Source organism: Erpetoichthys calabaricus, chromosome 4, assembly GCF_900747795.2.
Source record: "Erpetoichthys calabaricus chromosome 4, fErpCal1.3, whole genome shotgun sequence".
Lineage (NCBI taxonomy): Eukaryota > Metazoa > Chordata > Cladistia > Polypteriformes > Polypteridae > Erpetoichthys > Erpetoichthys calabaricus.
The window spans coordinates 191534314-191549690 of NC_041397.2; the positions used below are offsets into that span (position 1 = coordinate 191534314).

At 38.2% G+C, this 15377-nt stretch overlaps 1 protein-coding gene across 1 annotated transcript in view; it reads left to right on the forward strand.

The window, feature by feature from the left end:
- The first annotated feature begins 2477 nt into the window (after positions 1-2477).
- The window catches only part of ildr1a (immunoglobulin-like domain containing receptor 1a), a 52650-nt gene continuing 39750 nt past the window's right edge, over positions 2478-15377 (forward strand). Inside the window, exon 1 of the mRNA XM_028800098.2 lies at positions 2478-2717. Coding sequence (XP_028655931.1) covers positions 2681-2717 — 37 coding nt within the window. The 5' untranslated portion in view covers positions 2478-2680. The remainder of the gene's footprint in view (positions 2718-15377) is intronic.

Sequence of the window (15377 nt, forward strand, 5' to 3'; positions counted from 1 at the left end):
GTCAAATTCCTTGGCAAACTTAACACACTCTCACATCTGCTGGACTGAATAGGAGGAACTGTAGTGTTTTAACAGGAATTGTAAATTGTTAAATCTCGTTGGGCCACTCCCAATAAGTGTTTTTAATTCTGTTTTAAGAACAGGTCTGCCTCAAAAGCGATTAAATGGATTGGCTGTGTTCTCAATTGAAAAGGAGCAGAATGATTGGGTTTAAGTGTTTAATACGACTGCAGTAAAAGGGTGGAGAATAAAGTATTTAAAATAATTTGCAGTGATTCTCATGAATAAGCCTTATGTTTTTTGGGTCAACAGCGTCACATGTAAAGTGTACTTTGAAATTCTTCCATACATTTGAATTATTTAACATGGAGCCACTTTCTAGCACCAATTTTTTGCACAAATGACACTGATATTATAATGGTTCATAATGTGATGATAGCAATTGAACATTTATTTTAATTACTTCTATTTGGCATATACTGTATACAGTGGATTCAGAAAGTATTCAGACCCTTTTATTTTCTGCATACTTTATTGTGTTGTAGATTTCATTTAAAGAGACAAATTTGACATTTGTGCCCATCAATCTATACTCAATACACATAATGAAAAAATGAAAGCATTTTTCAGTAAGATGTGCAAATTTATGAAAAATCAAAAACTCATTTATACAAGTATTCAGACCTTTTACTGTGGCACTCCAAGTTGTGGTGTGCTGCATCCTGTTTGCTTCAATTCCCCTTGAGATGTTTCTAGAACTTGACTGGAGTCCACTTGTGGCAAACTAAATTGATTGGACTTTGTTAGAAAGGTACACACCTGTGTATAGAAGGTCCCACAATTCACACTGCGGCTCAGGACAAAAAGCAAGCCATGAGGTCTGAGGAACTCTCTGTAGACTTCACTGACGCTTGTCTTGGATCAGGGCAAGGGTACAAAACCATTTCTAAAACTTTAAATGTTCCCATTAGGGAGGTGACCAAGAACCCAATGTTCACTCTAACAGAGCTTCAGAAGTCCTCTGTGGATATGGGAGAACTTATTGGAAGGACAGCCATCTCAGCAGTACTCCATCAAAAGGGTATTCGTTGTACACAGAAGCCACTCTTGAGTAAAAAGGAATATAACAGCCCACTTGAACCCACTTTGAGAACATGAGGAAAAAATTCTGGTCTGGTCTGATGAGACAAAAAATGAACTCTTTGATTAGACCTCCAAGCATTCTGACTGGCTAACAGCATCAATATGGTGGTGACAGCATCATGCTATGAAGGTGCTTTTAAGCAGGAACAGAGAGACTGTTCATAATTGAAGGAAAATGTGCTCCAGAGTGTAACCAAACACAGATTGGGGGACAGTTTACCTTTAAACACAACAGTGACCCAAAACATGCAGTCAAGACAATGCTGACTCTGACTGTGTTTTAGTGGCCCAGCCAAAGCCCCGATTAAAACCCCACAGAGCATCTGAGGAGAGACCTGAAGATGGCAGTTTACAGATGCTTCCCAGCCAATTTCACTGTGCTTGAGAGGATCTACCAGGAAGAATGGGGTACACTGCCCAACTCCCAAGTGTGCAAAGCTTGCAGAGACTTAACCAAGAATACATGAAGGGGCTTCAACAAAGTACTGAATTAAGGGTCTTAATACTTACATGAATGCAAAATTTCACTTTTTGACTTTTAATAAACTTGCAAAACTTTCTGAAAACATGTTTTCATTTTGTCATTACGAGTTAATGAGTGGAAATTGATGGGAACAAAATAGCAAATGTATACATTTAAAATTAAATCTAAAGACAATAATGTATGCAGAAAGTGAAGGGGTCTGAATACATGTTGAATCATCACATAGGAAAGCCAGACTAGCTAAACTGCCCCAGACCCTACACCTTTTCAGGAACATGCCCTTCCTACTACTTCATCTTTCTTTAACATTAGATCTACTACCTGACGTGTAAATGTGAAATACCCTCCCCTACCTCAGTATTACTACAAGTGAGGATGACTGCAAACGTCACACCATTCAGACTCAATGTTTGGAAGCATTACGTGTACATAGGGCAGGCATTTTAAGTGTCAACTGTCAATAGCAGAGTCGAATAAAGGATTTGATTACAGTGGTAACATTTTGCCATAATTAGTGTCCCAGTCGCTCAAGTTTCATTAGTGCAAACCACTGTGACCGAAACTACCCCCTTTATCATCAAACTTCTCAGTCACTGCTCATCACTTCCCACCTTCATGAGGACTTGACTGCAGTCACCCTAATGATAAACAGAAACAAGCTCAGTTATACTAGTGTCACGTCTGTAGGGTAGCTCCACACCTCCATACTGTATCTTATTACATTCTTCGATTCCCCACTGATGTCGTAGTTTACCGTCTCGCTAATACCGCAGACCTCCGGCCCTGGCCGCTGAACGTCACGTGATTCACCTGTTTCTGGGTGGGGCTTGTTGTAATTCTAGTCTGCTGAATGGGTGGGGGAAGGTAGCGCTGGTGCGCCAGTATGCGTGAGAAACTGAAACACCTTCGAACGAAACCTTTCAGCGTATTCAGACTCTGTATCATTATGTGACTGAGCCGGATTCAAAAAAAGGAAAAGGAAAGACAGTTCGTTATATAGAAGGACGAGCAGCTTTCATTCCGTGGTTTCATTTCGAGGACCTCACCATCACAATGAGGAAATCCATTCTTGCTTGTCTTTTGCCAACAGGTACGTGTGAAGCCGGCTTTCGAAGTACTGAATTTTCTTATACAGGTATACTAAAGACTCTTGAGTGAACGTATGAAGGATTTATTTTTGGTATGGTCGATAGGAAACTACTTTTTCAAGCTTCACCCCGCAAATTGTTCTCGATGGCGCATGCGTAAAGGGTTAACGCACGGCAGGTGAAGAAGCCGCACGAAGTTTCCCATAATATGGTGCGCGCCCGTGGTGTTCACACGTAGTCGATCCGTGATATATAAGGATGTGTTTTATGTGTAGTCAATCTGTGATAAAAAGGATGTTTTACAGCATCGCACTGAGAATTTCTGTGGAGTTGAAGTTTCCTGCTGTTTTGTCGTCCACTTAAGAGTTGTGTTGTATTAAAAAAGTCAGCGCGCTTTTGTTTACATCCCGAAGGCTTCCTTCTAGTCGGTATCTTCTCGAACAGGTTAAATACGAGAGGAGCATCGCTGGCCTAGGCGAATGTTAATCCACTGTTGGCTATTCTCGGAGCTCACACTTAGTTCTTGTTCAGTTGTTGTTATTTCCAATAATGCTATTTTTTTTTATAAGACACTGGGTTTTGAGCGATTGTAAAAATCTTTTTGTTTTCGCATTCCTTGTAGTAAATGAGACGTGCTTATTTAGTTTTCTAAGTTATTTAGCAGTAATAGACAGGTTCTTTTTTTAAATTATACCTAGATTTCCAGTCATGCTTGTTTCTAAATTGGATGCTAATTTTGTTTTACGCCAGTGAATAAGTGCGCGTATTGTGTCGTATTTCCTTACTTAAAGGGTCCCTTGCTAATTTCAAGTATAAAATACATCAATTATTTGCACGTTTGGATTAATTTTCTGGAAGTACATCGGGTATATAGGTCAGCCACTGCTGCTGCTACTAGTACTACTACTGAAGGGGTACAATTTGTAACGGCTAAAATCCCACCAGCTCATTGTAGGACACGCACATACTTACTAAAGAGACTGCCAATCTACATGTTGAGATAGCATGGAGCCAGAGCCTGTACACGTTTCCAGGAGTTATGTTATGTACTCCTTGTCCCCATACAACGCTGATGAAAGTGAATAATGGACAGACGAAAATGGTGAACATAAAGCCTAAAAATAAGCAGCATTTGACTACATGCAAACTGGAATGTGGCAGGTTTTAAATGTAGTCTTTATCGAAGTTGTACTTTATAGGAGACTCCTAAAGTTTGCAGCATACTGTTTTAGTCATTATTACGATCCGAATTAGCCTGACCAGATTCCCACGTTTCCAAAACAGCAAGCAATTTATTCATCTAGCAAGTGTGCGGGAAGACCATATGGAGGGGGATTTCCCCCCCATACAATCTCACCAACTATGGAAAAACCTAGTATGTCACATCTTTCAAGTTTTCGGCAAATTTAGAAAATTGTTGCCCCTATAATTAACGATCTCTAAATTTCATTTTCCTGAGCTTCACTTACACAATTTAGTTTTTTCATGAATCAACAACACCGGCCATATAAATCACATGATCGTAATCCAGCTTTTTCATTGGTAGCCATTCTTTCCTCATTGGTCAGTGAAGTTTCTAGGTTTTTGTCTTGCAGTATGTAAAATACTATGTACATACCTGTACTAGCTTCTTCCATCGTTCAATGACCAGAATGAAAACGTATTTGGCCATCACCACTACCTTATAACTTCAGGAAAGATCTAGTAAATCCAAAAACTAAACGAACTCCATTTTGGAAAAAATGGTAAGTTACTAGGTGTTTCTATTGTACTTGAGCAGTATTGTGAGCTTTGTAAAATACACAGGAATTCAAAGTCCAGGGGACCCCTTTTGTGCTCTGTACGTCTAAAAATGGGTCATTTTTGTTCAATTTCCGGACATGATGCATAAACGAGTCCTTCTGTCAAAAGAGATGCATGTGTATAAGACTAACACTTTATATCACACACATTTTTCAATGGCTAACTGTAGATGTGTAACCAGTCGAAGGCAGGGCACCGTCTTGCCGTCGCTTGCAGTCATTTAAGTTCAGTCTCTTTAGGAAACTTACTTTACCCATCCCGTATATATGCTTTTGGGTTTATTTTAATTGATCCCTTAAGTTAACAGCATGTTATAGAGCTCATGAACCTAGTGAGAACATTCAAAATCCATAAAAAAAATCAACAGGGGCCTCATATATAAAAGCTTGCTTAGGTCCCATACTAAGATTTTGCTCTCTTTTGTAAGGCAAAAACAGTGTACACACAGAAATAAAAGTGTGGAGAGAGAAATGCACAGAAGACAGTCCATAGCATACATCTTGTTTTGTGCAATATGACTTGGGGAGTGTCATGATTTTGGACAATGCTTTTCAACCATCTCACTTCCCTTTATTGAAAAATGTAACTAATGGTTACTGCACAAAGAAATTGGGGACATAATGGAGCAAATCATGCCTGCACACATACAAGAAAATGTTGTAATCTTTGGCTGGTAATTCATCATTCAGAAGGGATAATAATACCGGTGAAACATCGTGGCTCATCAGTAGAAAAAAAAGGAAAGTGTTGGAGTGGCCAAGTCTGCCTTCTGATTTAAATTCACCTTATATACTGTATTTATTTCACTTGCTGAATGCAATTCAAATAAACTGAGAATTTGATTCAAATTCAAATTTACAAACTTGATTCAGTTTTCACATGCAGATGATTTGGAACTAAATGCTAAACATTATTTTGACTTATTCTACTCATATAGGAGTGTAATTGGATAAGGTGATCTGAGTGTGTTTGTCAAATTGGTTGTGAGGGGCCTGTTGGGGATTGGTGATCACACTGTTGTCCTTATGTTGTATCTTTGCACTGATGTTTTGTTTTTGTGAGCTTCACCAAATTGAATTCCACACAATTGATATTGTAATGGCAAAAATCAATATGACCATTTCATCTTAAAATAGAGATTAAGGCGGGCCAGTGGTCCTGATCTTTGTTTTCTGAAATTTGAAAACACTAGACATATAAGGTCCCTTGGTTGCTGGTCTCAAATCATATTTCAGCCTTAATACATTATACAGTAGAACACATGTGCAGCTCACTGCTACCAACAGTGGACTACAGAATAATAATCTGCATTTCCTAACTGCTCCATTATAAGAGCCAGTTCTGTGTTTAAGTTGTGTGATGAGTACTGAGAGGATACTCTGGCAGCATCAGGAGAAAAGGCAACAACAATCACATTTTGGAATTGAAATGCATACAACGGAGTTCCTTTTGCTAACTTGACATAAAGACACCTCAAAGTATGCATATAATTTCTGATAGAGTTTGGGAGTAAGGCGTTCAAAAAAATTTTAGGGGTTCATATTCATTTCACAATGCTAAAAGTACCATTTCACGCCATTTTCTGAAGATTTCTCTCAGAAATGTATTTTATCATGTAGTGTGGTGAATGTGTTGAAGATCATTTACTGTAAATCACTACCATGAACAGGGCCATTGTCATTCTCAGTTGTCACTTAGAAGTAAATATTTACCACTTGCAAATATAATAAACACTTCCAAACATGTATCAGCTACAAAATGAGAAGACTGAATAGGTTCACAAAAAGCTAGAAAGTAATGTAAATATGTGCAAGCGAAAACCAAATTTCAGAGTTTACAATCGATCAGTTTTTACTGTTTCAAAATAGTGGTGTCTGAAAGGGCATTCATTCCTACTAAAGGAGTATTTTTATGTTATTGTAATTTTGTTTGATTTATAATGAACTCACTCCCCTGGAATCACCATCACAGTAACTATTTCATAATCCAGTTGCAATTCTGTCTTTAATTGGATATCTTGTTTAATTAGCTTGCATTTTTATTCTTCTGTCAAGTAAATAGCAATTTTTGTAAAGATCTTTGGCATGTTTTTGCATAGCCTTTTTTTTTTTTTTTTTTTTTTTAGTAGGAACATCTTTACTCAGTTCATTCATTTTGTTTTAATTAGCTATGTTATAAACGGTTGGTTCTCTTAATTGTATCCAGAATTAACAAAGAGCGGTCACAGATGCTCGTAACAGTGAGCACAAAAAGGAGAAGCTACTTGAGTATCATTTCCATCTGTTTCTTCAGCCAGACTCTTCAAAAATAAAAATGTTTCAATTTACTATCTTCTCTATTTTGAAGTAAGATCAGAAAATATAATTGATCCCTGTACAGTTGCAAAAGAAAAGAAATACCCAAATAACTCTTGTGTGATCTTCAACTAAGTTACAATAATAGGCAAACGTAATCTGCTTAGACTAATAACACACACGCCACTATACCACTTCTTGATAATACTGAAAACATGATTTAACACATTCACAGTCTAGGCAGAAAAGAGGTTGTAGACGTTGTAGCGGAGTGCATCTTGTATAGCTAATTGGGGGCAGGCATTACAGTCAATGAGCTCCGATTACAGTTATGGGTTAGAGATGCCTTACACCAGGGGTCCCCAACTCCAGTCCTGGAGGGCCCCAGTGGCTGCAGGTTTTCATTCTAAGCCTTTTCTTAATTAGTGACCTGTTTTTGCTGCTAATTAACTCCTTTTCCTTTCATTTTAATTGACTTGGTTTTTTTTTTTAGATTTGTTCCTATGATTTTCTTCATCATTCCTCTGAATTGCTTCATTTCTTTCTTTAAATGGCACCCAAACAGAAATGAAATGTGAAGCAAATGAGCCAGCAGAAGACCAACTAAGTCAGGGCCTTAAACTCCAACTAACTTCACTCCAACCAGTTGCTTAATTAGGCTCTGATTCTTGTTGTTAATTAAACTCGTTCTTTAATTCCATGGCTTGTTGCTGCTGTCATTGTGCAATAGCAGACATTTCCAAAATTGTTGATTTTCTCTTTTCTAAGAGTATACTGTTAAAATGTTTTCGGGACCTGAGCAGATCAGCATTCCTGAGACCTTCATCTTTCTTTATTTTCAGATATTGTACGATTGACACAGTTTGCTGGTCAAGATTTATAGCTCATTATTGTTTGGCTGCTAATTAAGGAAAAAGAAACAATTAAGGGGGCGGAGTTTTCAAGAGCAAGTCAAATATAGTTAATTCAAAAGAAGCAAAAACAGATCACTAATTAAGAAAATAGTTAGAATGAAAGCCTGCAGCCACTGGAGCCCTCTAGGACTGCAGTTGGGGATCCCTGCCCTACACTATTAAACAAAAATAAAGTTTGAATACAAGGGTTCACATACTCTTTACAGATTGCATGGTGAATTTTTAAACAATGTTCATGACATTAGCCTCTGCTTTACACCCAAGTATCGTGTTATATAACTTGTGCACAATGTTTTGGGTGTAAGTTTTTGTTGCACACTGTAACCAGAATTTTTATGGCTGTAACCAATACTTTAAAATATCAATATTTTTTGTGAAAGATTCAGTTCAGTAAGCAATGTTTCTTCTCATGTTGCACAACATAGTGTTTGGTAGGTAATTTCATAATGGATTAATAATATCTATCTATCCATTATTTACACCTGCTCTGTCCAGTTCAGGGAGGTAGCAGAGACTGTCCCGGGAGCTTTGGGCACCACAGACACTCTTAGTAAATAGGAGGAAATCTATAAAGCCTAGACAAAGACCAACACAGAAATTAGAGCAATGTAATATGCTACATTGACACTGACTGGGGATGATTAATACATTCCCAAACCCCAAGTCATTCGGAAAATGCAGGGCATTAACTTTGAATTAAAAAAAAAAAAAAAAAAGGTTTCAAGATTTTAATATATTGTGCTGTATGAAAGTGGTTGCCAAAATCTGTAGTTTGTGGTTATTTGTGTAGACTTGCTTAAATATAGAAACTTTAAATGAGTTAAAGTATACAATTAATGGCAGCATGCTTTGTTTACACTCTGTGGCCCTTTGAAGTGTAAAGTAATCATGATGGTAGCTCTTTTGTACAGATGTAGCCATCAGGAATGTGTTCATTAATGTTTATGAAACAGCCACATAGGTGTCTGTTGTAGTGCTAATGACTCCAAGCAATGTAAATATTCCATTTTTTTTTTTTTCCTTTTTTTTAAGCTGCTCAATTCATTTCACTCTCCCGACAACTTTTGGTACAAAGGGACACTGCAGGAAAAGTGAATTCCATGATTTTCACGGAGTTACAATGATCTTCAGTCGTAGCCTTTACATTACATAATCTTAGTGAGTTGGTGGCAGTCGGCTGCATTGTCTTGTGATGTCTGTCATGTAATGTGATAAACCCAGTGACTCCCTCCCAACTAGTCTGCAGCTCATTCCGATAAAATCAAACAGGTTTTTCCTTTAGGTTTAGGGATGTATTTGTGTGCCTAAGAGTGGACAACCAATTAGTGCTTATCTGGAAGTACAATTCGAATAATATAGCAACAAGAAATTAGCATTGTGGACCTCACAAACAAAAGAGAAGCTTGTCTGATAGCTTATGTTTTTCACTAGTCATTTACCCCGTTACAATAATGGGCGCTAGAACAGTAGTGCATAAACATTAGTAGGAACAGTCTATATTAAATGGCAAGGGACTTTGACCTCATTCTTTTTGTTGGTCGTATTTTTCTTTCTTTCAGCCTTTCTTTTGTTGATGTTTACTTGCTGAGCTGACCGTTATTCATGGGCTGCCACCATGTATTGCGTGTCTTTAATTTTCTGTGACAGTAATACTGTCTTGTACATCCGCTGGCTTGTATGTCCGTAATATACCTTTAATTTTCTCTGGCGGTAATACAGGCGTGCGCATTGGTAATATGCCTTTAATCTCCTCTGACAGTAATACTGGCTTGTATGTGGCTGTAATATGCGTCACTGTATTGTGTACCTTTTAATTTCCTCTCGCAGTAATACTGGTTTGTATTTCCGTAAAACGCCTGTAACTTTCTGTGACATTAATATTGCGCATCGCACCGTGCCCCGCGCATGCGCACTTCACCATAAGACACACACACACACACGGACACCTGGATGCACACAGGGATTTTATTAAAGAGGATACCACAAGAGAAAGGGGAAAAAGAACAAAAGAAGTGAGATTGAGGCTGAACTTGTCAAAGCTGTTACCCCTCGTACAGCACCAACCCCATCAGCTAGTACATTATTGGCTGTCAGAAAAAGGGGTGAGCATGACTGCGCTGGAAAGTACACACTTAGTCAGTAAATGTGACATAAGCAGCAGTTTTCAGTCATTTAAATTGACATGGTCCAGAATCAAGATCAGTAACTGTGGTTGTTAAGTCTGACATACCTAATGAGTAGACGTTATGTAATATGATATCAGCTTAACACAGACATTGAGAATGTGTACACTGGCTGGGATTCAAAGTCAATCTTTTGGTGATGTTAGACAGCAGCACTAACCATTGCATCACCATGCCACCCAAATTCAAAGATTGCACAGTGAATGTTGATGCAGTAAATAAGTCATATATGAAGAAATCTGCTTTGCATTATGTTGATTTACCACCAAGGAAAAAGTGGCAAATGTTCTAGGGGCATATATTTATTAAAAGAAATTTTATACTTTTCTGCTCTGGCAGGGTTTTCTCAATTACCCCATATAACCTAAGAAAAACAGCATGTCAATGCTTTTAAAGTAGACCTCTCTGTCCCAGTGGTTTTGGAATAAGTTTTGTCTTCGGTGATATGTACTGGTTTTCGTTTTCCTACACCATGCATTATGTCTCACCATGCTAGAAATGTGTTTTGTGTATATTGTAAATAAAGCACACACCTTTTTTAGCAACATTTGCATCCCCTCATTTTTTATATTATGCGGTCCAGAAATAGCTTTCAAGGAAAAAGCAGCATGCCGCGAGTTTCAGAAGCTTCCATTTAATGTTTCTTTGTCTGTAGCCAAATCTTTTTTGATATATGAACAATATTTTTGTTTGCCTATTAATTTTTACGGCATTTTTTTTTTCTATTCACCTGACGGAATTGCTTCCTATGGAAAGGTGAGTGATGTTACACCAACACATTGTCATATTGTGTTGCAGCTCCACCTTAAAGACAATTATTTCTCTCCAGTGACTTCTTATATACTGTACCCATAAATTTAATTTTTCTGTAGTGATGTTCTGCAGTTTTTAGGCAGTGTGGGTATTGTACAACTCCCCTACAAGCCAAAACTTTTATAATGTACAGAATTCACTCATTCTTAAACCTGCATTTCCAAAGCAAATGGTAGGAAATAGCCTATGGTCAACTTTGTGTTAAGACTGGCTGAAATGTTAGGTGGGAGCATGTAAAATAAGAAACCTTTATTTGCTTAAAAAACAATGCAAACATTTATTCATGGCTCTAGTTTCAGAAAGTCTCCAGTTCAATTGGTGCCACTATTCTGTCAATTTTGGAAGAATTTACGATTTTTTCCAGTGACTATGCATTCCTTTGCATATGGCTTGGTGTGATTGTTGGCTGTGTTAGTTTTCCACTGGTAATACCCATGCCTACGGCGGCAAGATGTGTATGTGCAAAATTCATAGTGGGTTGAAGGTGAATGCGTCGGTAATGAAGGGCCGATATGATCTCCGTTGTTTTTCCATTTAGATGTGTATACAGTAGAGATGTGCAGAGTATAAATACTAGGTGCTGCTTTTCATTGAGCAGAGGTAAATCTCAGGGCATTTGAAGTGCTGGTGTGGTGTCAACACCCTGCCAGTCCTGGAAGGAGGAAGTCCTTGAAAAAGCACACCACAAGAGATGACATTCACACCATCTTTGCTCATGGCCAATTTAGAAGTGGCAAAAGTTAGCAACTATGAATTGTTTGATGACTGTACAGAATACAGCAGGAAGTGGACATGGTCAGCTCCAGGTTCTGAAAGTGTATGAAGGAGTGGGCATCAAATGAAAACTGAAAGCCTGTCACCTTCCACAGATTAAAGGAGGAATGTTTCCATTGCCATACTCTGATTGCTAAATGTAGAAATCTGCTTTCCCTCTACTTTAACTGAGTTGGCACCATGTACATGGACATTGTAGGCTGACATTTTGGTCAGTAAATACAGTAATGGAAACAAAAATTTTACACAGTACATTCTTGTATGAATTTCTGATGCATCCAAATGACATTAAATGATGTATTTTACTAACTGCTAGAATTTTGTTTCTGAGTAAGAAACTGGTTATCGTGAAAACTCTGGTTTACTTATAAAAGTGCTCATTTACTCTTTAAAATTCCTGTCAACAGATTACAGTTCATAAGCTGTCAAATTAACTTGGGAGAAGTTGGTCTAAAGCTAAAGTCACATTGTATGACTTCTAGTTACAAGGTAGGTCAGATCTGCTAACTGTAGTTTCTGATCTCGTTGCTGGCTTTGTCTAATATCCTCTTGGAGCCACTTTTGTTCCTGCAAATTGCTTACCAACCAGGTATCCATCCATGGTAGATTTAAATTTATAACCCGAATTGCAAAAAAATTGTGATGCTGTGTTAAATGCAAATAAAAACAGAATACAATGATTTGCAAATCTAATCAGCCCATATTTTATTCACAATAGAACAGAGAAAATATGTCAGATGTTTAAACTGAGAAAATGTACCATTTTAAGAAAAGAATAAGGTCATTTTGAATTTGATGGCAGCAACACATCTCAAAAAATTTGGGGGAGGGCTATGTTTAGCACTATGTAACATCCCCTTTTCTTTTAACAACAATCTGTAAATGTCTGGGAACTGAGGAGACCAGTTGCTGGACTTTTGGGAGAGGAATGTTGTCCCATTTTTGTCTGATGAATTTCCCCTTGGGATTAATAAAGTATCTATCTATCTGATAAAGGATTCTAGCAGCTCAACAGTCCTGGGTCGTCTTTATCATATTTTCTGTTTCATGATGCGGCAAATGTTTTCAATTGGTAAAAGATCTGGGGCCTCATGCATAACGCCGTGCGTAGAATTCGCACTATAACATGATGTAAGCACAAAAGCCGAAATGTGCTTATGCACAGAAAAATCCAGATGCATAAATCTGTGCATTCGCCAACTTCCACGTCCTTCCACTACATAAATCCCGGTCAGCGTGAAAAGTAATGCACGTGCACATGCCTGCTGTCCCGCCCCAACTCCTCCCAGAATTACGCCTGTTTGAATATGCAAATCAATATAAGTTGCCCTTAAGCTCAGTGTTCTGTGAAAAGGCAATGGCAAAAGTTTGAGGAAAAATAGAAGAATTTCTGGGAATACCAAATGGAGGCAAAGAAAAACATACTATTTGTTGGTTTAAACAGTTATTTAAGCAACAAAAGGAAGTGACATAGCGTGTCGGAGGAATTCGAAAGCTCAAGTTCACAAAGTTGCACAGTACCCAAAATAAAAAAGTTGTCACATATCAAAGTCGGCGTGAAAAGGCGACTCGTAGCCCACCGTCTGAGTGTCATATGAAAGCTTATTAGGGTACAGTGAAAAAAAGGCACGTAGTGTGAAAAAAGCATGAAATCTCAACTTTAATCTCGAAATTTCCACTTTAATCATGTAGTTTACTTTGTCATTAAAGTAGAACATCATAAACTTCATCTTAAAATCGTTTAATTTACTAGTTTCTCAAATCCCATCATAACTAAAATAGCACATTAAATGCATTTGTTGTGTATTTGATCTTATATGTGCTCTATGTGCCTGAATCACTATGTGCTGTTCCTCCGACAGGACACAGAATCCATTACATTCGTAATATTACAGCTCTCTGAATAATTAAAATACTGAGAAGTATACGTGATATCATTTTCATGATGATAGGAGTTAAAGCATTGTAGCAGTGCTACTAAATAAGAACTGCATCTCCCAGCAGTCCTGTCTGGGGCTGCTGGGGTCAAAGGTGGTCAAAGGAGGTTTAAAGGAGGGCAGAGGGCAAAAGGAAAAAAATGTTTGTTTTGTTTTGGTGTGTTGTGTGTTGCGTTTATCTGTCGTGCTGCCTGCTGTTATTGGAACTTTAATTAATCATTGTGTCCTGGACTGTATTGGTTTGTTGGGGACTGGATCGTCTGTCTACCTGTGCACTGAGGACTGTATTGGATTCATTGGTTTTCCGGAAGAGTGGAGTGCTCCTGAACCATCCATCCAATTTCATCCTTTCAGTAACTACCGGTAGGACTGTGTTTTCTTTCACCCTTTCAACATACAGATCGCTGGACTTAACTTCATCACCTCTCATTTTCATCCGGTTTGGTTTTCATGGACTTTGCGGTGTGGTGTTCATGTATATATGCTAAATGTAATATCGCCGAAAGGGTCAGGGGTGGTTTTATTGTTTTTCATTCAGTTAATTTTGATTCATTATATTCTTAATTGTTTGCCTTTCCCAGTGTGCTTTATTGGTCTCTGTTGTGTGTGTGTGGGTCGATCCAAGTCTGGGGACATTCCTGGGATCTCCTCTATTAAAATAAATAAATCACAGTCACCTTTGACAATGTGAATCTTAGCGGCCCCTGACCGCTACAGCATGTTATTAAACATGGGAACACGGTGGTGCAGTTATTGTTCATGTCTTACGCAAGATGCTTGCTGTGCCATGCGAGACCTTCAGTGAAGTGCTTTATTACAGAAGTTCTGTCTTTTTCAAATGTACTAACCCCCAATTCCTGTCCTTCCTTTTCTTTCTCCAAATACCCAATCGCCACACAATCAGTTCTGTAATAGACGTTAAGCCATCTGTAAGCTTAGAATGCCGATTCTTCAAAACTTTTAAGGAACATCGAAATATCTTCGTAATGTTTAATTATTCTATCCATCTATCCTTCCAGTGTTGCACCAGCCACAGCATGAATACAGCGCGAGGCAGGAACAAACCGTGAACAAAGCTCAAACTCGCTAGCGCTGCGGCACAGTGTAGTTAAAGTTAGTTTTATCTGTATAATATAATAAACCTATTTTGCTGCATTTCATCTTAAAAATGATATCGTCATCATATGTAAATACGCACTTTATAAAGTGGCTCAGGTTGTGCAATATTATAACTGTATCATAAGTACAATTACCTCTCGGTAACTTGCAAGTACAAACAATTCTACAAGGAGCACTTGGACTGATTGAGTGCGTGTATAGTTCTTGGGATGAAACTGTTTGTGAACCGCGAGGTCCATACAGGGAAGGCTCTGAAGCGTTGGTCGGATGAGAGCAGTTCAAATAGCGAATGGCTGAGGCAGCATGTGCTTGATGCTGTATACCAATAATTCTCTTTCCAATCGCTGTAGATCAGTGATTCACACTCAGATACAGTGATATAAATACTCCAAGTGGTGCAGTGAGAGTAAAAAAAGATGATCCGCTGTGGCAAACCCTAACAGGAGCAGCTGACAGAAGAAGAAGAAGAAGGTGCAGTAAGAGTAACAACGCTAAAGCAGTTATGGTATTTAGAATAGTTTGACCATTCTGTGGACCATTATATTGTTACAGGTTAATTACAATCAGATGCATTAAACTAATAAACAATATGCAGTTAATTTCAGTGTATTTATAAAGCCGCGTCAGGGATGTGGATCTAATAAAGAAAGTGAAGCCACACAGGAACAGTAGCACTGCTTTGACGCTGGGTGCCGCCAGTCTGCAAAACCAAGCAGAGAACTTGCGTACGACAGGGTATGAGCTACCGTGGAAATGTGCGTGGCTTTACGCCAAGTTTAGGTTTTATACATTGCAATTTGAACGTGGAAACGTTCTTACACAACA